This window comes from Agrilus planipennis, unplaced genomic scaffold (assembly GCF_000699045.2).
Source record: "Agrilus planipennis isolate EAB-ADULT unplaced genomic scaffold, Apla_2.0 scaffold13, whole genome shotgun sequence".
Taxonomy (NCBI): Eukaryota; Metazoa; Arthropoda; class Insecta; order Coleoptera; family Buprestidae; genus Agrilus; species Agrilus planipennis.
Genome location: NW_020439040.1, coordinates 1,219,167 through 1,244,518, shown reverse-complemented (window position 1 = coordinate 1,244,518; position 25,352 = coordinate 1,219,167). Strand labels below are relative to the sequence as shown.

At 33.7% G+C, this 25,352-nt stretch overlaps 4 protein-coding genes and 1 long non-coding RNA gene across 6 annotated transcripts in view; 3 read left to right on the top strand and 2 right to left on the bottom strand.

The window, feature by feature from the left end:
• On the top strand, window positions 1-2,832 carry LOC112905090. The gene is made up of 6 exons (XM_025976779.1): window positions 1-26; window positions 200-330; window positions 402-569; window positions 640-937; window positions 1,020-1,395; window positions 2,444-2,832. The coding sequence occupies exons 1-6, from the start codon at window positions 1-3 to the stop codon at window positions 2,729-2,731; spliced, it is 1,287 nt and encodes a 428-aa protein (XP_025832564.1). The 3' UTR covers window positions 2,732-2,832.
• A 28-nt stretch (window positions 2,833-2,860) lies between these two features.
• LOC108744193 (small ubiquitin-related modifier 2) lies at window positions 2,861-3,951 on the bottom strand. The gene is made up of 3 exons (XM_018479842.2): window positions 3,752-3,951; window positions 3,567-3,686; window positions 2,861-3,117 (listed from the first exon to the last, which is right to left on the bottom strand). Exons 1-3 carry the CDS (start codon window positions 3,767-3,769, stop codon window positions 2,980-2,982), a joined length of 276 nt encoding a protein of 91 aa, XP_018335344.1. The 5' UTR covers window positions 3,770-3,951; the 3' UTR covers window positions 2,861-2,979.
• An 896-nt stretch (window positions 3,952-4,847) lies between these two features.
• LOC108744204 (DNA-directed RNA polymerases I, II, and III subunit RPABC5) lies at window positions 4,848-5,427 on the top strand. Its single transcript, XM_018479853.2, has 2 exons — window positions 4,848-4,990; window positions 5,079-5,427. The coding sequence occupies exon 2, from the start codon at window positions 5,089-5,091 to the stop codon at window positions 5,290-5,292; it is 204 nt and encodes a 67-aa protein (XP_018335355.1). The 5' UTR covers window positions 4,848-4,990; window positions 5,079-5,088; the 3' UTR covers window positions 5,293-5,427.
• A 1,358-nt stretch (window positions 5,428-6,785) lies between these two features.
• Window positions 6,786-25,352, bottom strand: part of LOC108744296 (otoferlin) — a 41,289-nt gene continuing 22,722 nt past the window's right edge. Inside the window, exons 7-25 of the mRNA XM_025976742.1 lie at window positions 24,034-24,096; window positions 22,730-22,814; window positions 18,209-18,365; window positions 16,783-16,969; window positions 15,975-16,161; window positions 15,506-15,907; window positions 15,262-15,452; window positions 15,013-15,210; window positions 14,839-14,955; window positions 14,623-14,775; window positions 14,362-14,562; window positions 12,937-14,304; window positions 12,746-12,880; window positions 12,420-12,691; window positions 12,183-12,353; window positions 11,636-12,121; window positions 11,338-11,576; window positions 10,992-11,271; window positions 6,786-7,267 (exon numbers count right to left, since the gene is read on the bottom strand). Of these exons, the coding sequence (XP_025832527.1) occupies window positions 7,087-7,267; window positions 10,992-11,271; window positions 11,338-11,576; window positions 11,636-12,121; window positions 12,183-12,353; window positions 12,420-12,691; window positions 12,746-12,880; window positions 12,937-14,304; window positions 14,362-14,562; window positions 14,623-14,775; window positions 14,839-14,955; window positions 15,013-15,210; window positions 15,262-15,452; window positions 15,506-15,907; window positions 15,975-16,161; window positions 16,783-16,969; window positions 18,209-18,365; window positions 22,730-22,814; window positions 24,034-24,096 (5,073 nt within the window). The 3' untranslated portion in view covers window positions 6,786-7,086. The remainder of the gene's footprint in view (window positions 7,268-10,991; window positions 11,272-11,337; window positions 11,577-11,635; window positions 12,122-12,182; window positions 12,354-12,419; window positions 12,692-12,745; window positions 12,881-12,936; window positions 14,305-14,361; window positions 14,563-14,622; window positions 14,776-14,838; window positions 14,956-15,012; window positions 15,211-15,261; window positions 15,453-15,505; window positions 15,908-15,974; window positions 16,162-16,782; window positions 16,970-18,208; window positions 18,366-22,729; window positions 22,815-24,033; window positions 24,097-25,352) is intronic.
• The window catches only part of LOC108744207, a 34,889-nt gene continuing 26,271 nt past the window's right edge, over window positions 16,735-25,352 (top strand). The window contains exon 1 of one of the 2 annotated variants that reach the window (XR_001938938.2): window positions 16,735-16,886. This is a non-coding gene — a long non-coding RNA (uncharacterized LOC108744207). Of the gene's footprint in view, window positions 16,887-21,595; window positions 21,994-25,352 lie in introns of those variants that run through there. The other variant, XR_003231547.1, reaches the window with a different exon arrangement.

Here is a 25,352-nt window from a genome sequence, read left to right as displayed (position 1 = left end):
ATGAGTTTCAGTTCCATTTTGCAAAAGTAAGTAGTTGTAAGTATAATATTTTGATGAGGCAAATAAAACTTTTAAAGTAATTTTCATTCCTATAAAATTTCAACTCTAACATTGAATAACTTTATATTATATGTATGCAAAATTTTTAACAATATTTGACTTTAGTTAGGAAGGAATAAGTTTATAATTTGTAAATCAGTTTTTGTTTACTTCAGTTTTGGGATTGGTTTGTACACGTCGAAGACTTAAGTTTCCATTGGAAAACTCAACCTACATATGTCTTATCACAAACTACATTTATTGTTGGTGGAATATTTACCTTTATTCATGGTAAGTACCCAATCTACTAGAATACAAATACGAAATTGTGAAAATTACTGCACAAATCTCTAACATTTTAGCGTTAAAGCACGGTGGTAGATTACCGTATTTGTGGTTTGGTATTATTTTACATGGGCTTATAGTTGAAGCATTATCTTATTTTTTACCGGACGTTGATAACTTTTGGCATTCTCAGACCCCTATAATTTTACTGGGAAGGCGTTTACCTCTTCACATTTTACTTCTTTGTAAGTTTAACACTTACAACCACGCGTAAATACTAAAAACTTATTTTTTTTTATTTCTTAATAAATTCAGATCCAGTGTTTTTGTACAATGCGTCTATTGCTGTTGCAAAAATGCGGTTACCTAAATGGTCAGAACCCTTTGCAGTCGGTTTAGGAGTTGTACTGATAGATATTCCGTATGATATTGTGTCTGTACATTTTTTGCATTGGACATGGCATGATACTGATCCAAATATAGCAGATAGGCACTACTGGGTACCTTGGAATTCTTATTATTTTCACGCAACATTCGCCGCAAGTTTCATCTTTTGGTTCCACTTTACAAGAAAATTAATTTGTAAAACTAAAGAAAAATGGCAACCTGATACGTAAGTAAAACACTGAAATATACTGGGTAAAGTGTTGGTCATACCATCATACGCACGCATACGAAAACCTAATTTCTTCCAGCTTTCCTAGAGAATTTGCATGTACCATTCTAACAGGCCTTTTGGGGGTGCCAGGAGGTGTTTTAATGTTTCTACCTATATATCATCCTCTACACGATAATTACAGAGTACATTCGGAAGTAACTTTTTTTATACTTTTCGCAATTTTTTTGCTTCTAATATGGCTTGGAATGCGTAATACAAATCAAAAAGAATTTCAAAAACAGGTCGAATTAGATTGGTCAACTGGTTTACTACTAGTACATTTGCTAATACACTATAGTCTTTTTCTAGCAATGACCATCTTTTTCAAACCGGAAGATGAAGTTGCGATTGGGTTAAAAGAACCAATTGGGTCCTGTGATGAGTATGTGGATGTTTATACTACTTTCGGGCAGGTATAATATCAATTTTTTCGCGTTAATTAAGTAAACCAATAAGCTATAACACATTCATACATTTCATTATATACCCCCAATAATATAGTACAAAATGTGCGAAAAATAGTAGAAAAGACGCTTAATCTGATCGCTATTTAAAGAAGTTACCAAATTTCATACCTTGTATAATTGCAGCATTTTGTTGGTGGATTACTAGAGCCGCCTATGAAACACTCAAAATAGTCGCACAAAATGTCTATTGTTAAAACACTTACACTTTCCGGAGAAAACATTTAATTAACCGGCCGTTATTAAAACGTACCATCTTTATTCGCGTCCTACAAATTACTGAAGGCACGTACACTGTTAGATCGTTTGTGTGTATGTATTTGTGTCTGTAACTCTGTATGATACCTTCAAGATATTCAAGAAAAAAACGTAAGAGATAAGACCAGACAAAAAACTGTTGACTTAATACCATTCTAATGGCAATGAATTCGTTTAGAATGAACAGTTTAAAGGCAAAGTAGCAGAAAAGAATGTTTGTTGTTTTATAAAAAAGGCATGAGGTTTACTTGAATAAATTAAGTATTAGATATACGGGGTGTCTTTTAGAAGCAGCAGTACAATTCTTTTTTATAAACGAAACTTTTGTGGATCTGTATTTTAGCAATTTGGAATATTATAACTAAGAAATTGACCTAACAGTTTGGAATATTATTTAAAAAAAAGTACTTTGAATTATAAATTAATAATACCCATTACATCTTCAAAATAATTTGTAGTATCGACATAACAAAATTTACTTTTATAAAATAAAAGCAAATTATATTTTTTTGATTTTAAAATAAAAATGATATATTGAAATATCATATTTAAGATAGTTTTAAAATAAAACCACAACTTTTTGGGAAACAACCATTTTATTAAAGAAAAGTCGTACACAAAATGACAATTTACAATTTAAATGCTTTGGAGGGATGGGGTGGTTTTAATTAAACTAAATGACAAGTCAAATACTAAACTAATCATCGCACATTCAAAAGAAGTATTATCTTAATTACAGATTCTGAAAAAACGAAAATATCTTTGTGCCACAGATTATAACGAAAAATATTTTGATTGGAATTGTTTGCCTGGTGGTAAGCCACCATCCAAGGGTTCCATTTGGTACACGGCTTGTGGAGTGCCCTTAACAAATAGGGTCGAGTTAATGGCGATTATTAGTACAATTTGGGTCTTGGGGATTACGATTTTCGGAAACCTACACCTTTTCTCAAATTGTGATCATTTATTTATTAAAAATACTACTATCCATTATAATAAAACTAAGTTGAAACACAAAAAGAATTAACTGTATAAAAAATAATTGAAATAAAGAGGTGAATTACAAGAATTGGAATATAATGCATGTATTCAAGTAATGACATTAAAATTTTATCTTTTTACCAGAAACACAGAACACTATTTAACGTAAAACTTAAAAGTAAAGTTACTTATATGTTATTCTTTTTTACATATTGTGTTGTTGTTCTTGTTAGAGCAGCAGTGTGCATGGTGCACCGATGCTACATTTAACAGGAACATGTATTAGAAATAATCTTAACAATATGTACCACCAGTCTGCTGTTGATATACTTCAATTGTGTCTCCTTCTTCCATTTCCAACGAAGTAGGAGTATCTGTCTCATTTATTGGGTTACCATCAAATCGAAAACGCACAACACCCATGCTCAAACCCTGTCAAAATAATACACACAAAATAAGCCACTATCATATTACTCATTTTTATAAAAATTTGGCGACCAATTTGTCAAATAATTCTTAAGCTGAGAATATTGTTACAAGGATTTACAGTCGACTCATAATTAATTAAAATTTGAGAGTATATACAATCTCATGAAATATCTTTTCTTTTCATTTAAAGAAATACCTTAATAAAGAGATGCTTTATTCATTGGTTAATTACTTATTATTTTTAAGCAACATTTTACATGATACCACAAATGCAAAAGGCACAATTGATTCATGATCAAATTAGATAACCTTCTTCATGACTGTCACGAATACAATATTCCTTCTTTTTTGTAGATAGAATCATTGTAACATGTTATAAGATACATAATGTTTTTTAGAGAAATCAAACATAATAAAGCATGGACTATTTGGTTGAGAAGGACTATACTTACAGCACGGTCACAGTATACATTCATAAGTTTCCTAAGAGGTGTGTGTTTCTTGATTTTAAATTGTACAACAGTATTGTCTTGTCCCAAAACTTTCACGTTGATCTGTTCAGCTTCGTTACCCTACAATTAAAAAAAAAAGCATTTAAAAGCCACGATCTTGGTTAGAATTTCAAACTTGTGTTTACCTTTTTCTCGTCGCTCATTGTGCTAATTCTTGAATATTAAATTTAAATTAAAGGAGATTCACTGTTAACTATTTAACGTAGAGCACTATTTTTTAGTTTAAACTTGTACTTAACAAATTATCGGCCCTTTTGTTAAGTTCACAAGCGGCGTTGTGTTCTATGAATAATGGCCGGCGCAAATGTTAGCATGTATAGTGTAAGCGTACGCGCGAGAATAGGCAGGAAGCATCAGTATTGGCTGGACTCTTCTTTTTGTTAGTGTACAATTTTTGTGGGAAATTGATTTTTATAACAAACGAACATTTAATATAAAATATTGGATAATTAAACGGAACCAAACAAACTAACATTATTTTATATATAAATTCAGAAACTGTACGATCATTTTCTTTTATTTTTGAGAAACATTGCTTTCCCGCTTAAAAATATGAATTTAAAATTATGCTAGAAATGATGTTTAAGATTTTATTAATTTTAGAAAAATGAGGCTTAAGAATGGTTTAAACGATATTAGAACGAAGTCGTGATTGACAAAACATTTTTTTAAGTTATATTTTCATGATACAAAACGTATTTTTAGTTCGTAAGTTTTGATTCAGTATAGTTATAATTAATTTATTTTCAATTACGAATTTACTATAATTGAGTAATTCCTTATCTTGCTAAATTTGTATTTGTAAAATTGATGAATAATTCAATGTATAAAGGTGTAGCCATTATTCTAATGTTACATTACATAATTATTACTTCACAAATATATTTAAAACTCATCTAAATTGTACCAATTCCTTTACACTTAAAGTAGTAGTAGGAAACAAACGCATTTTTATTAAATTTATAAACTACAGTTATAATTTATTGTACAGTAAAAACATATAATATCATGTTATGCTATTCTCAACAATTAAATTAACGAATTAATACTAAATTAAGCATGAACTAATACAAATATCTATTTTAAAGGGTATTATTGTATAATTGCTAAAAACACGTATTCTGTTAATTTTTGTGAAATTGACGAAATCTATAATGTATCTCGTTTCAACGAACGAGTCTATCAGTTCACTAACACATTTATGAACATCTGTGAAATCTATGGCTGTGGATAAGAAAAAGAAAACTTTGAGTGAGTAGTTATTTGTAAGTTATGTATAAGTATTGCAAAATAGTTTTGGTTTGTGTACAGTAAAAATTATTTATTGACTGAAAGAGCAACTTTCCTTTTATTGAAAACTACGTGTATGTATAAATTGTAACACATACGAAAATTAATTCCACTATTCTGTCTAGTTACATATAATTTGAGGTTAACCAGTTGTATTTTCAGATTCTTCAAAATGATCATTCCTGTTCGTTGTTTTACTTGTGGGAAAGTGATAGGAAATAAGTGGGAAGCTTATTTAGGTCTTCTACAAGCTGAATATACCGAGGGTGATGCTTTAGATGCCCTTGGATTAAAACGTTACTGTTGTAGAAGAATGTTACTTGGACATGTGGATCTTATAGAAAAATTATTGAATTATGCTCCCCTTGAGAAATGAACACCGTTGAACATTTGTTTAATTAAATAAAGTTGTGATAATTTAATTTAAAACGAAATGTGCTAGTAAACATTTTACATATTTGAGTCTGTATAATATTAAGGATTAAGGATAACTAAGATATTGTAACAATATTACATCTAATATAACAGTAAAATTAAAATATAAGAAACTTTATTTCTTAATTATTTGTATTTGAATTTTAATGCAGCTAAGTATGCACTACATGTCAAAAGGCCTAGCTAAGCTATATTTTAGTGAATTTAGATTTTTCATCATTTAGCAAATTTAGCATTGGTTACCACTAATAAGCTCATGATTAAAAAACTGTTTTAAATTCTACTTGGGGTTTATTTTTACTAATACAAATCAATCGTGAGGAATAATTAGATAAGAATTCAATCTTTACATTTGGGCATATTCAGAAAATTGCAGTGTAATAGCGAAATAATTTTTTGGGCTCATACGGTTAACTTAAATGCTACTAAATACAAAGTAGAAATTGTGTTTAAAAAAACTTGTCTGTGCGTCTGTACTAGCTAATTTTTGAAATGACTGAGTATTAGTAGGATTTTAGAGACATGAAGAGTAGGTTATCTTCTAGACAATTTTTTAAAATAGTTTATTGTTTACAGCAATTGTATTTATAATAAATTATTAGAAACAGGTATAATAACTTGCCATTTATTATCATTATTAAATAATAATAGGTGGAAAAGTTACAAGTCAGGAAATTGTTTTTAGACAAATATTGGCTATACGAGTCAGTTAGCAGTCATTTTGACTAGATTTTAATTAGGTACCTGAAACTTATAATAGGTATGTTAGGGTAATTTTAGTTGTGATATTTTATTTTTAGATTAGACCCTGTATTCGTTTGTTAAAGCTTTTATTCCTCCTTACATTGCTGTGTTAAAAATAGATATTAAAACAAGTTCTCCTTCACAATGACCTTGCTCCTATTTGATTAGTCGTACCATTCACGACTATTTTGTGCACCACAAAAATCAGTAAACAACGGGAAAGCTTTACCTTACTTATTGTTCTCTATTTTGTTTCTAAATAAACATTCTGTTGCACAAGAATTGTACCGAAAATAGTTAGGGTAGGTTCTAGTTTGTTGTTTGATATCTACATTGGTTCGTAACTGGGAAGTGTGAGACTTGTTTAAGTTTTTCTCTATATCTTGACCATTATCTCAAATTTCAAAGAAACTGATAGTGTTTGTGCGTAATGTTTTCATCGAAACGACAACTCAGGAATGATAAATAAATCAGGTAAGATTTACTGCAGTCTTCTATTTAATTTTTTACGAAAGTTGAATAAATAATATCCCGATCCAGTTTAAATGCTTTTTATATTTAATAAATAAATAATACGTGGTTTTTTTTTTAAGAAGTTGTGAACAACATACTTTCATTCAGAGTTAAATCAAGAAAAATTGCCAAGTAGATTTTATAGGTATTTATTGTGAAAATAAGTAATTTTGGTATTTACAGATTAGCTATAACTACTTATTGAAAAATTTACAAATCATATCTCTCCACGTTCTTAAATGTGTTTTCTTCTATTTATAAATATTTGTTATTGTTTGCTGTATTAAGTACTTTTTAAAATATGTGTATATGTTTGTCAAAAAATGTTCCCATGCAATTCAAACGAGAAACCTTTTAATTGAACTGTAACGAATATTTACTTTGTATATGTTACTAACTAAGCTAAAACTGAGCTTAAAGTATGTAACTAATTTATGTATATGTACTTTATAACAAACTACTTGCTTATAAGTACGCACTACGCTCCCATCATCTTTTTAACTGAATATCCGGGAATGGAGTAAACAAAAAGTAAAATTATAACTGCCAAACCGATGATTATCGTCAGCTTCAGTATCGTCCATTTGTAGTTGTGCCACAAAATGTATCTTATTGATTTGAGGGGATTCATAAACCACATGAAGGATGAATCTGGACGACTGAAAAAATAAAATGTACATTTTACTCCTTATTCCAACTGTAAGCAATCGACATAAGTTAATTCAATAAGATAGATACACTTTATAATTATTGCATCAGAATAATAACAATTTCTACGGCCGGAAAGTATCTTCATGGAATCGCACTGTAAAACTGATGGTACCATTGGATNGTTACTGACCTTTAGAAACATTGTTTGTACTTTCCCGCATATCTTTCCACATTCTTCATCCACTATTGAATAAATTATATCTCGGGCAGATATTCTTTGGTAAGCTTGCCTTTTTCCACCACTTATTAGCCAAATAAACACGTCAGGTAAAGAATGCTGGGGCTGAAATAATAATAAGAAATTATTTTCAATTGTCGCGTAAGTAATAATTGTATTAACACTTACATTTTCCATAATAAATTTTAGTTTGGCCAGATATTTTTGTGCCGTTTTGTATCTTTCTCTAATGGAACTTTTGGTAACGACAGCTTTTAGGTTACGAGATGTAGCACCAATATTTTCCTAAATGTAGTTTTTGATATTAGACATTATTTTCAAATGGAACGCCATTGAACTTACGATTTCCCTTTGACAAAGCTTCGTATATTCTTTATCCAGTTTCGTTTTTCCGTTTCCCGGTGCCGAAGACGACCCTTTCGTGATAGAAACGTATTTGTTGCAGCCCATAGAAAGTTCGTCTAGAACTTGCTTCAAACGAGTTTCAGTATTCGGGTTTTCGGCTTCAATCATTGAATGAACCTCTAGTAACCCTTCTTCCTATAAAGCATTTTGTAATACGAGATTATTGGTTCTAATATTTTATTTTACCAGTTTTTCGACTATTTTGACAATGATGTTGGTGTTGTACATTCTTCTTCGATGGTCGGGCCAAATAGATCGGACATGCATGCAAGGCTTGTCATCCCAGTAAGGAAGGAAGTAATACAGTCGATCATGGGTCATGGGTTTTGTGGGAGATGTTGTGCTTTGCCAAGAACCACCATCACTAACCACTGATTCTAAAATAATTTGCTCCTCAACAAGAAAACCGTTTGCTATTATTAATTCTTACCAATTTCCTCTTGGTCAGAAATGTTAATTTCGGCGTTGTACGATTCGTTTTGGCCATCAATTACGTTTCCGGCATTTCCAATACTGATTTCGAAATACACTGGTTTCTCCCCGATTTTCTTGTCTATCATTGTGGCTTCTAGAATCGATGCGAACAGGAAGAATTCGTCGTACTTTCCATACGCAGATTCAGAAACCGATGTTGTTGGTTCCAATTCGACTTTCGAAGGAGAAAAATCGATCGTGTCAGTTATTTCGGTTCTCAAAGCAATGAAGAGTCTTGCTCTGTACGAGACACCTTCCCCTAATCCGATGTTGAGATTATAATGTTCATCTATGATGCTGTAATCTCTCGTGGAGCCGTACAGGTGTATGAAGGAGGGACCGAAGGTAGGAAGAAAGCCTATAAACATGGAAATTGGAGAGAAATATAACTTCCAGAACACTATTTCACTACCTGACAATCTCACCCTTCTCTCCGTCATTAGCTATTGTCTTCAGGTCTAGGTAATGGGTCCCTATAATTTTCGGATTGACGGGATCGTAATCGCGCAATTGAATTTTTATTCGTTGACACAAGGGAGGAAACATTTCGGTGAAGACTAATTGTTCGTTCCAAACTGGAGAATAACTGTTCTTTTTTACACTCGTTTTACCCTGAAGAAAACAAGGCAGCCATTATCATGCTTCTACATATAGAATTATTACATGGGGACGTCCAAATTTAAACCGAGCTCCATTTTTCATAATTTATTGGAAGTACATAAAATAACTGTTTTACTTTTCTATAGTTGAGACTACCAAAATTGATCTTCTTCATTGGTAACGTCTTCTCTTATCAGAATATAACTGACAACAGTAGTTGTAGCTCTCACCTGACGGTATCGATGGGAACATGGGCATTGTTAAGGGCTTCAGCACCATAACTTGTGGCCGAAAAACTGTTACAATAAAGTAGCCGAAATAAATTTCTAAATGCCGAAATGAGGGACTTCTTATGGTAAAAAATTAGGAGCTCATAAATTATCAAAGATATTCATTATTGAATGCTATCGTGCTAGCTTCATGTAAAGCCAGTAATGAGACCCTAATTTTCTATCTTGGCACTAAATTAGCTCCTAAAAACTTCTTAATTTCGGTCACTCTTCTGCTTGCATCACTTTCTAGACCATATCTTCACCTACCATAAAAATCTTAGACTTGAAATTGGTATTTTTTTTGTTACAGATATATCTGGAGTATCCGGTTTAAATTTGAACATCCCCGTACTTCACCTACCGTAAGTCCAGCAAATGAAACTTGAACGAATGGACTAACGAGGTCATTTATTTCTCCAGTGAACGCTTTTTTGACATTGGCCATCAATGAAGAATTCATTTTCGGTAAGCCATCCGCCCTGTATATTTTTAATATGAAGCGCGCCCTTTGACGATCTATTGGAACTCCGTCCGGCAGAAGAAGATTTCTAAATTAATTTAAGAAACACACGTATAATTACGTAAAAATTTATTGAGTATTGAGTACGTATCAGGTATAATACACATTGACATTCCCAGTGGTTAACATTAAATATTAATTTGAAAATTCAATTCTCCAAATTAATGATAAAAAAAGTTTTTTGTGGCTGATGTCACGCCCTCGCCGGGAATTGTATCTTCCTCAAGTCACACTGTAAAACTGATGGTACCATTGGATTCTACATACTTTTTTACATATCCAAATACTTTTATAGTTTACTGAATCCTCTTTATTTCGGAAAAATTCAACGAACGCGTATTCAATTCCAGTAATTGTAGTATTGTACTACAGATGGCGCGTACTGCGCCATTTGTAGGATATCATAGTATAAATACATATTTATTTACAGCAGTTTCCATAGGTCTTTTAAAGTTATCCCACCACCTTCCTCTAGTTTTTAAAGAAAGCGTCTTGTATGAAGTAAGAGTAAATAATGTTTGTGATACATAAACTGTTGTAATTTTTTTGCTATTGTTATGGAGTTTGAATAGGTTAGTTAGTATCCCTGCAACTATTAATTATTTCAAGGAAGTCCTTACTTGGGTTTATCTAGCGGTTCCGGTTCGTTTCTTCCTAGACCCACCGGATTTTTCTCAGCTTCNATTCTGCATGCTTTTTTACATATCCAAATACTTTTATAGTTTACTGAATCCTCTTTATTTCGGAGAAATTCAACGAGCGCTTTTTTTTGAGTTAAGCAATTTTCATTATTTTGGCGTAAAACACTGCCGGAAACTATCTTCTTCAAGTCACACTGTAAAACTGATGGTACCATTCGATTCTACATACTTTTTTACATATCTAAATCATTTTATAGTTTACTGAATCCTCTTTATTTCGGAAAAATTCAACGAACGCGTATTCAATTCCAGTAATTGTAGTATTGTACTACAGATGGCGCGTACTGCGCCATTTGTAGGATTTCATAGTATGAATACATATTTATTTACAGCAGTTTCCATAGGTCTTTTAAAGTTATCCCACCACCTTCCTCTAGTTTTTAAAGAAAGCGTCTTGTATGAAGTAAGAGTAAATAATGTTTGTGATACATAAACTGTTGTAATTTTTTTGCTATTGTTATGGAGTTTGAAGAGGTTAGTTAGTATCCCTGCAACTATTAATTATTTCAAGGAAGTCCTTACTTGGGTTTATCTAGCGGTTCCGGTTCGTTTCTTCCTAGACCCACCGGATTTTTCTCAGCTTCTTCTTTCGTCAACAGGTGTATTTCTGCCTCAACTTTTCCCGTCAGTTCCAGATCTTCATTTTCTTTTTTAACGTAGAACGGCCACCAACCTTTCACCCTTTTCTGTTTGAATATATTTACCATTGGAACGGTCGCGTCGTTCCTCAACATGTCCAAAGTGCACAATTTCGACGATTTTGCCCCTCGGGGAAATTTATTGAGATCCAAAGTTATTGCTCCTAAAATTTTGCTAGAAGTTAAGTTTCCGATTCGCAAATAGTAAACGTAGATGTTTGCATTTTTACCTAAGAAATCGTCAGCTGAAAAATGATCTGCATCCCATACTTGAAGCTCCATGCGTGCCGGAATTTTACATTCGGTTTCGTCCCATGAGAAAAGGGATTCCTTTTTCGAAATCACTATTTTCTGTTCGGCCACCATGTAATCAAAGGGGAAGACAAATCTCCAATTGAAATTCCCCTCTCCTGTTAGAGATCGGTAATGAATATCTGTACATTGGCAGTCTTCAGAGCTCTTCAACCATCTGAAAAAAAAAACATACGTAACATTATCAATTTTTATGTGTTCTGAGGTGGCATGTACCCTTTTACGTAAATATCGGACATTTTCTCCCCCGTAAAAAAGGCGTCATCTTCCAAAACGACTTCGTCAGTGTTCCATATTATCACTCTCATTTCGTAACTCTTTGGTTTCCTCGGAGAGATGTCCAGGGCCGCCGCAGGAAGAGGCATGTCCATGGGGAACATGTCTACCCATAACTCGATCTTCCCATGCTCGATCCCCGGCTTGTTGGGGTTGTACAAAGGTCGAGTTTCGACATGTTCCGGGACCAGGTGACACCCAATTCTTGGGAACTCATGCCACCTGTGTAAAACTGCAAGTGCCATGTGCTCTTCCACGTTTGGTGTACTGTAGAAATCCATGTCGTCGAAATGGACCGAAAAATTCACGTGTCCAATTTGAACGTGACCATCGGTGTAAACAGGTGGGTCCACTTTGCCTTCTTTGCAAAGTTTCGATAGAATTTGCGTCGGTTTCAATGAATCTCTCCACGTATTGTATCCTTGCCTGAAAGAGAGAGTGTCGAACACATTGATAAACATTTTACCGTCAGGCAGCTGATATTTACTCCTCGTATTTTTCTGGAATCCCACAGGTGCCTCGGTGCCTGCTATAAAACCTGTTTTCCAAATCGATCTTTGTCTCTCCAATCATATCGTCCGATCCGACTAAATCCCAGTCGTAAATTTGAACGGTGAGCATCGAATCCTGTGGGAACGTAGCTTCGAATTCGAAACATCTACAGCAAAATCCATTTTCTTATTTCTTCTTATTCGAAAGATATGCATGAATATTTGTCACTTACTTTCCAAATACCGGATTCAGCTGCTTCGATACGTAATTGTCCTTGTCGCTTACTCTTTTAGATCCCAGTTGAAGGACTATGTAGGGATCGGCTTTTCCATTGTAATCCATGGGATGAAGGTCGTTCGCTTTGACTACGTACACTCTTACTAAGACGTGGATGGGTTCGTTTGACGGCACCCCTTGGAAAAACCCGTATTGGGGATCGAACCCCATAACTGTGTGATGTTCTACGTCTTTTGGTAGAGGCCACTTGTAAACTTTTATGGAACCCTACATGTTTTTAATATTATCACAACATTGTAACATTTATGTACTATACCTTACCTTAAATGCTCCAACAATTCTGCTTTCGTCTTCGGTGTCATCGCCGGTTTTTTTACCCCGGTACAACTCAAATGTATGGAGCCATTCCTTGAACCCTTCAAATTCAGGAACACACTCGAGTTCTGAAGGATAAATCTTAAAAAAAATTAATTAGAGTACTGTGTTAATTGTGAAGGATTTGAAATAATTACTTTACAAAGTGCTGGTTTCTTTTTAGGTTTGAATTTTCCGTGTCTTGGACTGACTTTTGTTGCTGTTTTGAAACCAAATATTTTCTTCTCGGGACTTTTGTCTAAATTCATGGAAAAAGTGCTGTTAATTCTTCCCACATTCCCATTAGTTAAAGTGTTAAGATTCCCGTTTTGATTGCAGGTCTTTCTAGCTTCCTTGCACTCGCTTATCATTTCTTCAACTGACGCGAAATATTTAGTCCACCAGTCTCTTCCTTCGACTTCGTCGTCACCTTCAGTTTCCGCACTGTGCTTCCTTCGTTTCTTGACTTCCGATTTCGACTTCTTCTCTACGTGACTTGTACCGTAGTCGATGGTTATTGCAACGTCTTTTGGAAGCAATGGGCTTCTTTCTCTGGAACTGCCTAAATCTGACGACGCCCCCAAACAGTTCTGTTGGTAATTGGGTCCGCATTCTATGGTGCGTAAGTCGAAGATGGATTGTTGGTCTTCGGATTCACGTTCTTTTTTGTTCGATGGGCTGTACATGTATTTTTGTATCGAGTTTATTATATGGGTACCTACTAAAGTGTATCTTCCAAAACTTCGACAGTCCACGGCCCTTATGGTGAGCGGTGGCCTGTAAAGTTCCTGTTCTGGCAGTTCTAGATCTAAAAATTTAATTGGTGTGCTGAAGTTTGGATTCTTTTTAGCGTTTTGTATCACAGACGAATAAAGAATATGACCAGCACATTCGATATCTACTCTAGGTTTATCTACGGTTAACAAATGGACCCGTTTCAGGTCGCGTAAACCCCAGAAGAGCACTTCGATCCTATATTTGCTTAAAGTTGGTCGAATTCCTCGAGGAACTGGAAGAAGCGGTACTGCATTTTGTTGCTGGTCCTCTTCCCCGACAAAAGTGCGTTTAGGGGATGGCAAGGGAGGTAACGTTATGTCTCCATCGTTTGACACTTCTATTAATTCAAATGCTGCCAATAATTCACCAGCGTGGTCGCTACCTCTCGCCAAATCGAACCATTCCAAACTTGTAGGAAATTTTGGTTTGCTGTACATTTCGTTGGCCAATTTGACGTGTGGTTTCGCGATTGCCCGACCAATAAATTCTGCCTTTCCAACCTTATCTTGGTCGTAAATCTCTATTATGATTGTAATGGGATTGACTTTGAGTTCATTAGCTGCTCCAAACAGAAGGATGTCGTCGAATATGAGTAGCTCATCCCATGTTGGACTTAAGGTCTCGTCTATGACCTGCGTTGTTTTACTATACTCTCCGGCTATTATACGGGCAAAAGGATCAGACAATCCTGAAGCGTCTGAACCGATCAAGGACCTCGCTTGGTAGACGTAACATCGTAGTTGAAAGATCTGAAAAAAGTATTTTATGGTTAGCATTTTTGAAAGTAGAACGGATAATTTTTTTACGTGTTTTTCTACGTAATGAATGGTAGTGGGTGGCAATGCTTTTGGTCTTTCGGCGTTGCGAATTTCGTTCGATATCTCGTATCCTTTAATAAGGCCACTTAAGAAATGTTTTTTGTGTTTTAATAACCCAAGCCACAAGTAAATGTTTAGTTTTGCTGGGATCGTCCAACCGCTTTGTCCCGAGCTCCTTTTTCCTGGGAGCTAAAGTAAATGTTGAATCACATATAGGTAGGTGTTGTAATGCTCATCTTTGTTACTGACCTTTAGAAACATTGTTTGTACTTTCCCGCATATCTTTCCACATTCTTCATCCACTATTGAATAAATTATATCTCGGGCAGATATTCTTTGGTAAGCTTGCCTTTTTCCACCACTTATTAGCCAAATAAACACGTCAGGTAAAGAATGCTGGGGCTGAAATAATAATAAGAAATTATTTTCAATTGTCGCGTAAGTAATAATTGTATTAACACTTACATTTTCCATAATAAATTTTAGTTTGGCCAGATATTTTTGTGCCGTTTTGTATCTTTCTCTAATGGAACTTTTGGTAACGACAGCTTTTAGGTTACGAGATGTAGCACCAATATTTTCCTAAATGTAGTTTTTGATATTAGACATTATTTTCAAATGGAACGCCATTGAACTTACGATTTCCCTTTGACAAAGCTTCGTATATTCTTTATCCAGTTTCGTTTTTCCGTTTCCCGGTGCCGAAGACGACCCTTTCGTGATAGAAACGTATTTGTTGCAGCCCATAGAAAGTTCGTCTAGAACTTGCTTCAAACGAGTTTCAGTATTCGGGTTTTCGGCTTCAATCATTGAATGAACCTCTAGTAACCCTTCTTCCTATAAAGCATTTTGTAATACGAGATTATTGGTTCTAATATTTTATTTTACCAGTTTTTCGACTATTTTGACAATGATGTTGGTGTTGTACATTCTTCTTCGATGGTCGGGCCAAATAGATCGGACATGCATGCAAGGCTTGTCATCCCAGTAAGGAAGGAAGTAATACAGTCGATCATGGGTCATGGGTTTTGTGGGAGATGTTGTGCTTTGCCAAGAACCACCATCACTAACCACTGATTCTAAAATAATTTGCTCCTCAACAAGAAAACCGTTTGCTATTATTAATTCTTACCAATTTCCTCTTGGTCAGAAATGTTAATTTCGGCGTTGTACGATTCGTTTTGGCCATCAATTACGTTTCCGGCATTTCCAATACTGATTTCGAAATACACTGGTTTCTCCCCGATTTTCTTGTCTATCATTGTGGCTTCTAGAATCGATGCGAACAGGAAGAATTCGTCGTACTTTCCATACGCAGATTCAGAAACCGATGTTGTTGGTTCCAATTCGACTTTCGAAGGAGAAAAATCGATCGTGTCAGTTATTTCGGTTCTCAAAGCAATGAAGAGTCTTGCTCTGTACGAGACACCTTCCCCTAATCCGATGTTGAGATTATAATGTTCATCTATGATGCTGTAATCTCTCGTGGAGCCGTACAGGTGTATGAAGGAGGGACCGAAGGTAGGAAGAAAGCCTATAAACATGGAAATTGGAGAGAAATATAACTTCCAGAACACTATTTCACTACCTGACAATCTCACCCTTCTCTCCGTCATTAGCTATTGTCTTCAGGTCTAGGTAATGGGTCCCTATAATTTTCGGATTGACGGGATCGTAATCGCGCAATTGAATTTTTATTCGTTGACACAAGGGAGGAAACATTTCGGTGAAGACTAATTGTTCGTTCCAAACTGGAGAATAACTGTTCTTTTTTACACTCGTTTTACCCTGAAGAAAACAAGGCAGCCATTATCATGCTTCTACATATAGAATTATTACATGGGGACGTCCAAATTTAAACCGAGCTCCATTTTTCATAATTTATTGGAAGTACATAAAATAACTGTTTTACTTTTCTATAGTTGAGACTACCAAAATTGATCTTCTTCATTGGTAACGTCTTCTCTTATCAGAATATAACTGACAACAGTAGTTGTAGCTCTCACCTGACGGTATCGATGGGAACATGGGCATTGTTAAGGGCTTCAGCACCATAACTTGTGGCCGAAAAACTGTTACAATAAAGTAGCCGAAATAAATTTCTAAATGCCGAAATGAGGGACTTCTTATGGTAAAAAATTAGGAGCTCATAAATTATCAAAGATATTCATTATTGAATGCTATCGTGCTAGCTTCATGTAAAGCCAGTAATGAGACCCTAATTTTCTATCTTGGCACTAAATTAGCTCCTAAAAACTTCTTAATTTCGGTCACTCTTCTGCTTGCATCACTTTCTAGACCATATCTTCACCTACCATAAAAATCTTAGACTTGAAATTGGTATTTTTTTTGTTACAGATATATCTGGAGTATCCGGTTTAAATTTGAACATCCCCGTACTTCACCTACCGTAAGTCCAGCAAATGAAACTTGAACGAATGGACTAACGAGGTCATTTATTTCTCCAGTGAACGCTTTTTTGACATTGGCCATCAATGAAGAATTCATTTTCGGTAAGCCATCCGCCCTGTATATTTTTAATATGAAGCGCGCCCTTTGACGATCTATTGGAACTCCGTCCGGCAGAAGAAGATTTCTAAATTAATTTAAGAAACACACGTATAATTACGTAAAAATTTATTGAGTATTGAGTACGTATCAGGTATAATACACATTGACATTCCCAGTGGTTAACATTAAATATTAATTTGAAAATTCAATTCTCCAAATTAATGATAAAAAAAGTTTTTTGTGGCTGATGTCACGCCCTCGCCGGGAATTGTACCCGGAATCTTTTCGAATCCGAAGAAATATTGTTAGTGACGGTCAAAACGGCCCATCTGATAAAATTGAGAATGAATTTTCAAATTAATATTAGGCATTAAAAAAAAGGCGCTTGTATATCATTTAAAAATAATGACGTAATGTTCCGGGCGAACTTTGTGCTTTTAAGTCAACCTTTGACTTTGTAATAATAAGTTAAGGAAAATTTAATGCTCTGTATAAAATCCATTTAAAGTTTTTCGGAGCGTTCCCAGTTGCTACGTCTAGTTCCCATTTCCCTTTAAATTGGTAAAGTTTGCTATTATTATCACCTGTGGCACATAATAAGGACTTAAACGATTTTTAGAAGAAATAAAAAATAAGTAATAATATTAAAATTTACTTTTCCTCAAATCTTTGCGAGTCTATTTAAAGAAAAATTTTTGTAGGTCTAGGTATCTACCTACAGATTTTAATATTTACACTTCTTTTGCGTGTTACTTACGTTACAGAAAAAAAAGTAAAAAGTGCTATTTTTAGCAATTTGCTTTTAGTAATTTCGTTTCTAATGTAAATTCATAATCAATTTCTTCTACGTACTTAACAATTCAGTCACGGTTTTCTTGTTAATAACGTAGCATTAAACAGCAAATTGTTTTTTTTTACTGCCACTTCACCTATTTACTTTTCACCTTGCAATAGCTACCTACTGATATTATCTCATATCAAAAACTATTCCATTAAAGTAAGCAGAATAATCGCTTGAATAAGTAGAATGATTTGTTTCTGGTAGGTAGGCTCCATATTTGCAGGTAAAGCATAAAAATAGGTACCATAAGTGATTGTGAGACATTTATAAAACAATTTTTACGAAGAGAACACAAATTGAATTACGGAAATTTTATTATTTTTATGATGGATTGGGTGTTGTATAGCATATTTATGCTGTGGTATATTATGCATATGATAATGTAGCACGTTATTATTATTGAACGATGTTATTTTTGGTAAAAGAATTACCTAATCCTCGTAACATAAGAAGAAGAAGAACAAGGATTTTCAGCTGACTTACGCTTCAATGTCGTCTTCGTCCTTTTCGCTTTTAGGTGGAACTTTCACGGTATCGCCTTTTCCGATAACACTGATGTCGCATTTGAGGTATCCTTTGGGGCCCGCAGAAATATCGTCAGGGTCGGTCAAAAGAGCCCATTTGTGGTAAAACTGATGATCTGTATGTGACGTAATTTAAAAAGTTTTTGTGGTAGCATATATGTCCGAAAACGAAAGCAAATCTTAAAAACTTCTACAATCACCCGAGCAGATTAATTTATTGATTCTCTTGATTTCAATTATATTTTTTGATCCGAAATAATCCTGTCTGTTTTGTGGGTGGAAGTTGTAGAAGTCCTCAGTAATATTTATAACATTGTACTATGTATATGTACGAATATTCATGCAATAGAAAGATAGAAGTCTTGCAAGGGAAGAAAAAGTAGAGAAAGAGCGAATATAAAGATAGGAGACGAAAAATTAGAAGAATTGACTGATTTTCGGCATCTAGGAAGTCTGATAAGTCAGGACGGAAGGAGTAATAAGGATATAAAGCAGGGGATAGGGCAGAGTCCAGTCGCCTTCAATAAAAAGAAATCAGCTCTATGCTCTCGAACGATTAATTGAGAAATTCGAAAAGACTGTTAAAGGTGTATGTTTGGAGCGCGGCGCTGTACGGGTGCGAAACATGGACGGTGGGCGCGGCGGAAAAGAAAAGGTTAAAAGCTTTCGAAACGTGGTGTTACCGGCGAATGATGAGGATACCGTAGATAGAGAAGGTTAGAAATGAAGAGGTATTAGAAAGATTAGGAGAACAGAGGACTCTATGGAAGTCAATAAGAATTAGGCGAGATAGGTTGGTAGGACACCTTCCTAGGCATGAAGGTCTAGTCAGAGACATATAAGAGGCAGAAATGGGAGTTTGGAGGGGTAGAGGTAGACTTAGGTTAGATTACTGTTCACAAATGGTTAAGGATGTGGGATGTTCTAGTTTTAGGGAAATGCGAAAATGCAAAAATTAGCTCAGGGTAGGAAAGAGTGGAGGTGGGTGTCCAATTAGTCTTAAGACTGATGATCTTACGACGACTATAAGTCTTAGGTAAACATACAATTATTAAACCCGTTTTGTGTTAAATTTACTTTAAAAATTTTGGAAAATCTTCATTGAAATATTGTAAAAGAAAAAGATGTCCATTTGTTTAATTTTCTTTATATTTTGTCGAACCTAGAACAAAAACAAATTTCTTCGGTTGCAATTTGTACTACTTGACATATTTTGAAAGGAGAAAATAAATATAAATTAGCTTGCACGTAATGCAGCACACAAGTTTGTTAGTTCAACAATACAGCCGCAATATTTTGAATGAATTATTCATGCAGTTTAGAAGATTAAATGATTTTACTGGGGCAAAAGTGTTGCGATGTGGCTTAGTTCAAGTTTGCTGCATGCACATTTCAATAATGACTACTAGCAGCGTTTCTCTTTGTGCTTTCTGCTAAAAAACCACTTAGTATGTAAAAAATGTTCCTATATTATATATAGTTTCGATTAAAATTTATCCTTCCAACAAAAATTTGTATGTAACTAAAGCCGGTAANGCAATAGAAAGGAAGAAAGTTGAAGATTTAAAGAGCCAGTTATCATGCAACGTTTGTTACTGAATATACAGTGGAATTCGGTTATTATGACTCTGCCTATATTGATCAACCGCTTAATATGATGTAATTGCAATGTTAAGTGTGGTTTTCATATTAAATTCTCTATAGGAAAATTTGGATATAATGACTCCGTTTAAAATGACATATCGTTTATTATGACTGATCCTCAAGAAATCGTATCCGGCTATAGTGACTCAAATGTTCCTATATTATATATAGTTTCGATTAAAATTTATCCTTCCAACAAAAATTTGTATGTAACTAAAGCCGGTAAATGTGTTAGATATAACTAACAAAAGTAGGTTCATATTTTCGATTGTTCCATTAATTTTTTTTTAATCAGCAGAATTGAACAGCAACGCGTCCTTGTTAATTAATTTCATGACTTGGAGCTATTCGCTCCAGTTTGCTGTGTTTAACTTCGACAGTGTTATCCATAGGCGTATACGTACGCAGATGGGAATGAAAAACAAACAAAGCTTGTGCAGTAGAATGTAGTAGACAAACAATTATGACAGTAAAAATTAGCAAATTGCAGTCTATTGTTGACGAATGGCATTGTCACGAGTAACAATATAACTCTATTCTGTATAAATCATCCTTGTTTTCTGTTTTCCGGGTATAAATGCGAAATAATTGTTTCATTCTGGATGATGTTTTCCCGGTAAAAATATGGTACGGTTTTTCTAAGAAAATTTTAATTTTCGATTACATTACATTACTATGAATTGGAAATTATATAAATGTTAGAAGATAATAAGGAAGCTTGTAGTTTCTTTCTTTGAAATTTTTTTATATAACAGATATGTCCTTACCTACAACGACAAAATTAATAAATTTTATGACAACACAAAAATTACAATTTTCGATTGTAAATGACTGAACTTTCTGTAGAAATAGTAAAATTTATTAGGTAACTTGTAATAATCTCAATTTTGACATGTTTCTTTAAAAATTATTTCAAGTTTCTTAATTATTACAATTAAATTTGTAATATCAACTAAAATACCTAGTATATTTATCTTTGCTGGAATTTTATTTGTACAAATTCGGGTCCAAATTGTAATTTTTATTATTTTTGTTTACGAAGCAACGGGATAGTGGGATAAATTGTAAATATCGCTTTAATATTTAGATAAACTTTCATTTTCCATTTTCTCCGTTATATCGAAAAATGAATTTTTATTAGATATGCACCAGTGAAGTTTGTTTTAGTAGCTTCTAGCTTAATTAAATGAAGAATTTTGCGCAAAGTACTTTATAAATATTAACAAAGATAAAAAGCTTCTTTAATTTATATGATAGAGAAGTAAATGAAGTCATTTGTACTAATGTACAATTTTTTAATTACACTGACCCCTAACAAGTTCCATTTTCATCGTGGCTTATAGTTTATACTCAAACTTTGAATTCCTTTTTCACCTCTAAAAGGGGTGAATTTTAAAAAATTCTTTCTTACTGCTTGCCTTTTCTGTATAAAAATTGTGATTTCATAAACCGAACTACCCGAATTTTCCGGTATAAATCTTGCATGAATTTCACATCAAACAATTGAACAATTTTATTAATGAACAACAATCTTGATAAAAAAGCATTTTATTTTAAAAATTATTTATAAAGTACGACAATTTTGCATTAGGTACTTGATAGTTCAAATGCATTTTTATATACATACAGTAAGGATATACTAGGTATTTTAAATAGAAAGTCGTTTTATATTTTGCATTTTCTATTTCATAAGCTTTACAGCAATCCTTTTTCACATCTGTGTTTAACGTTTATGACGAATGATGTTATCGTTTCTTTGTCTCTTTTAGGTCATCATTATCAGGCTTGTGGTTTAGTATCTACGCGTAAGCACATTCAGTTGTTGATTTCTACGTTTAACAAGTTGTTTTAGCTCGGTTTAACGTGTACGACAAAACTAAATTTGCGTTATTTCTTCAACTAAATTAATAAATATAAATATTTTACGTAGACAAATTTAAACTAGAATAATTGGAAAGGTTAACACCATCACAATTAAATTTTGAGTGAATTAATACCTAATGGATGCTTGTGTAGTGTTACATGATCAATTTGGAATTTCATGGATCAAAAGCACTTAGGAGTACTAAAATTTCGCAGTTTAGGGGCATTGCCAATACAGTAAGTCTTGTTTATATTTTCCATATTTATGAATAAAACTAAAGGTTAAGGTGTTGAGGTAAACTTTTTATAGAGTAGACTTGTTAAGAAATTAAATACTTATATTCTCGCGTACGAAGTAGTCACCATGCGTTCTCTTTAAATATTATTGTTACCATAAATTTACATTAAAACATTTTCGGATTATCTGGTTTTAGACTGTCTTAAATCCGCCATAAAATTTGAATGAAATGGCTATGTTGTAGGGTAACTAGAGGGAGATACGTTATTAATCTTAGTTAACTCGCGATGCCGAGGTAACTTTGGGTAATATACAATGAAACTGGTTTAAAAATTTAAAGGAAACACTACGCTATTCTAGCAGTATCTAATGGTGCACAATATAGACAAAAGAAGGTTTATTAGGTACTTATGACAGAGAAAAATGATCATGCAATTGATAATACAGTATAGAGAGGTATAGAGTTTTTAGCACAAAAGCAGGTAGCATGGTATAATAAGCACTAATTATTTTATTAGCTGGTAGTGTACTTTATACTGTAAAAAAATTACACCATCAGTAGGTGATTTGCAGAATTTTAAGATGATGTTCTCCGATAATAATTGAAACAATTTGGTAATAAATAGAGCAAATAACTTTTTTTTTCATTATCGATTGATGCAGTAAATGTAGGTAGACTTTGAGGTTTCATATTTTGCAAAGAGATTTGGATAACATTTTCCATTTATTCCCTACCTGGCTGCGAAAACACCGTAGCAATATCAAGCTTGAAACTGCCCAGTAATTTGTTAGTCCTCAGAAAATTGCGAGATTGTAGCACCTGTTAGCAATAGAAAGGAAGAAAGTTGAAGATTTAAAGAGCCAGTTATCATGCAACGTTTGTTACTGAATATACAGTGGAATTCGGTTATTATGACTCTGCCTATATTGATCAACCGCTTAATATGATGTAATTGCAATGTTAAGTGTGGTTTTCATATTAAATTCTCTATAGGAAAATTTGGATATAATGACTCCGTTTAAAATGACATATCGTTTATTATGACTGGTTCTCAAGAAATCATATCCGACTATAGTGACTCAAATGATTAATAATAACATTTTCACTCATTTTCCGACCCTTTTTATGTATATTGATATTACAATTCATCGTTCTTTTTCTTTTTCTGTTAATAAATATATACAATTTGTAAATTTTCTCTCTATTAAATTAAATAACTAACCAAAATAGAAAGTTGTATATTTTCTAAGACTATGCTTTGTATGACGCCCGCTTAGTATGACGTATTTGTCATTTCCCTTCGATGTCATTATAAGCGGATTCTACTGTATACATATAAAATAACAAACGACAATGCTTTCATGTTATGCTCGAACAGAAATTTCCCTTTTCACATTCCTGTGTCCTTTTAAAACGATATCGAATCGCAAATAATAAACAAACTCGTAAAAAATGTTTCATTTCGACAACCACTGCAGTCAATAAGAATGGGAATCAATTTTAGAATGTTTCAAAGGGAAACAGGATGTGAAACGGGTTTGATAGACATTCTCTATATATACAAGGTTTTAACCAAATATGTACCGGGTGCATCATATACAGTCCTGATGTCTAGTTTGAAGGAGCCTACTGCCAAACCAGTACGCAAAAATGATCTAGATTGTAAAACCTATAAAACAAATCCTGCGAAAGTTTTACATCTCAAATAAGCTAAGCATAATTTTATCTTTTTTATTTTGCAATTTACTTTGCAGGAACAATGGGAAAATACGTAATCCTAAAATGTAGCATCGTACTACAGATGGCGTTTACCGCGCCATTTGTGGTATTTTCTAAAACACGCTGTTAAGACAGCAGGTAAAAGTTAGTCTGTGTTCTGTCGGAGCTATCTGCGAAAGATCGAAATCGCGATCCGCGTCTGGCAGTTTCGACAGAATACAGACCACTTCGAATTATTTTATTTGTAAAAATTAATTTTCGAAGTTATTTCATTCTTGAAAATACATATAATAAGGATTATAAGAAATATTTTACTTACCGACAGTGTGATGATTTTGTCGAAAAGATTTTGTGGAGGCATATGGAAGTCAAACACAAAATACTGTAAAAAAAGAAAGAACACAAATCTGAAGCCTGAAAGTATATTGATTTTGTATTTAGACTATACATCAGTTTTGTAAGAATTTTTTACACATTCTACGTGATTTTATCTTATTCTAAAGTTTTAGTTAGGGAAAGATAGATAAGTCAAGTAAGCATTATTAAGAATTGTATTGTGAATTTTTCAGAAACCTATCTACGGTATAAAAATAGACATTTTCTTTTATCAAAATCTCATATCAGAGGTGAGAGTTATTTCATACATACATACGTATGTGAGGTTTTGCAGCATTTTGCTTTTCACATTTGCGATTTATTTAAGATGTTATAAATCAATATCCTTCACCTATTTGTCATTTCCGGGGACGAGAAAAATCCTTTAGAAACCGTATATTTTCAGGTAACATCAGTATGTGTAACTTTTTGTCGGATTTTTCTTCTGACATTTCCCGAACCTCATGTAGATTCATGGGATTGTTAAAATATTGTACATACACAAAATTTTATTAGCGGTCCAATAAGAAATACTGTAATGTGTACATTAAAACTTAAAGAAAAGCCCTAGGAAAAAATTCTCAGTCTCTCTTCAGTCTCTCAGAGTCTTTCGGAGTCTTTTAGCGTCTCTGAGAGCGTCTCTCACAGTCTCTCAGTTATTGCCTAGGTGTTTTTATGGATCTCTCACAGGCTCTGTATGAAAAACTCGAACGATAAAATTGTTAATTCAGAGATTCGAGTCTCTCGTTCAGAGATTCGAGTCTCCCGTTCAGAGATTCGATTCTCTCGTTCAGAGATTGGATACTAAATGAGGATCTCTCTATGAGCGGCTCGAGTCTCTCTTTCAGAGACGCTAAACAGTTTTTTTGACAGTCTCTCGACAGTCTCTCCTTAGCGACACCAGAGAGACTCGAGTCTCGCTTTCAGAGACTCTGAGAGACTGAACATTTTTATCTCGGGAGGTACTAACTGACCTGGAAACCTGGTAGGTCTAGAAGTCGATTTTTATTATTAGTTGCTTTTGAAGAAGCCTCCATACCTACAGGCGAAACGTTGGTGTGGTATCGATAAGTAAAAACTTTCACCCCATTGACTTTGATTTTTTATTTATAACTAATAAAAAATATGGTTCTTGTTGCTTTAAAAAAATTGCTTTACATTGAAGGTAGATAATTTGCTGTTCGCTGAAAAGCAAACTAAAACCTCTTAGGTTTTTACTATGGATTGGAAAGTTTCTCAATAAGATATATCCTTATAGCCACA

Excerpts from the sequence above, each read along its gene's own strand:
- LOC108744193 (XM_018479842.2), bottom strand. Across the intron at positions 3,118-3,566 it reads ATGTATACTGTGACCGTGCT|GGTTTGAGCATGGGTGTTGT; the intron begins GTAAGTATAGTC and ends TTATTTTGACAG.
- LOC112905090 (XM_025976779.1), top strand. The coding sequence starts at position 1 with ATGAGTTTCAGTTCCATTTTGCAAAA. Across the intron at positions 27-199 it reads TTCAGTTCCATTTTGCAAAA|TTTTTGTTTACTTCAGTTTT; the intron begins GTAAGTAGTTGT and ends TTTGTAAATCAG. Across the intron at positions 570-639 it reads TCTTCACATTTTACTTCTTT|ATCCAGTGTTTTTGTACAAT; the intron begins GTAAGTTTAACA and ends TAATAAATTCAG.
- LOC108744204 (XM_018479853.2), top strand. The coding sequence starts at position 5,089 with ATGATCATTCCTGTTCGTTGTTTTACTTGTGGGAAAGTGATAGGAAAT.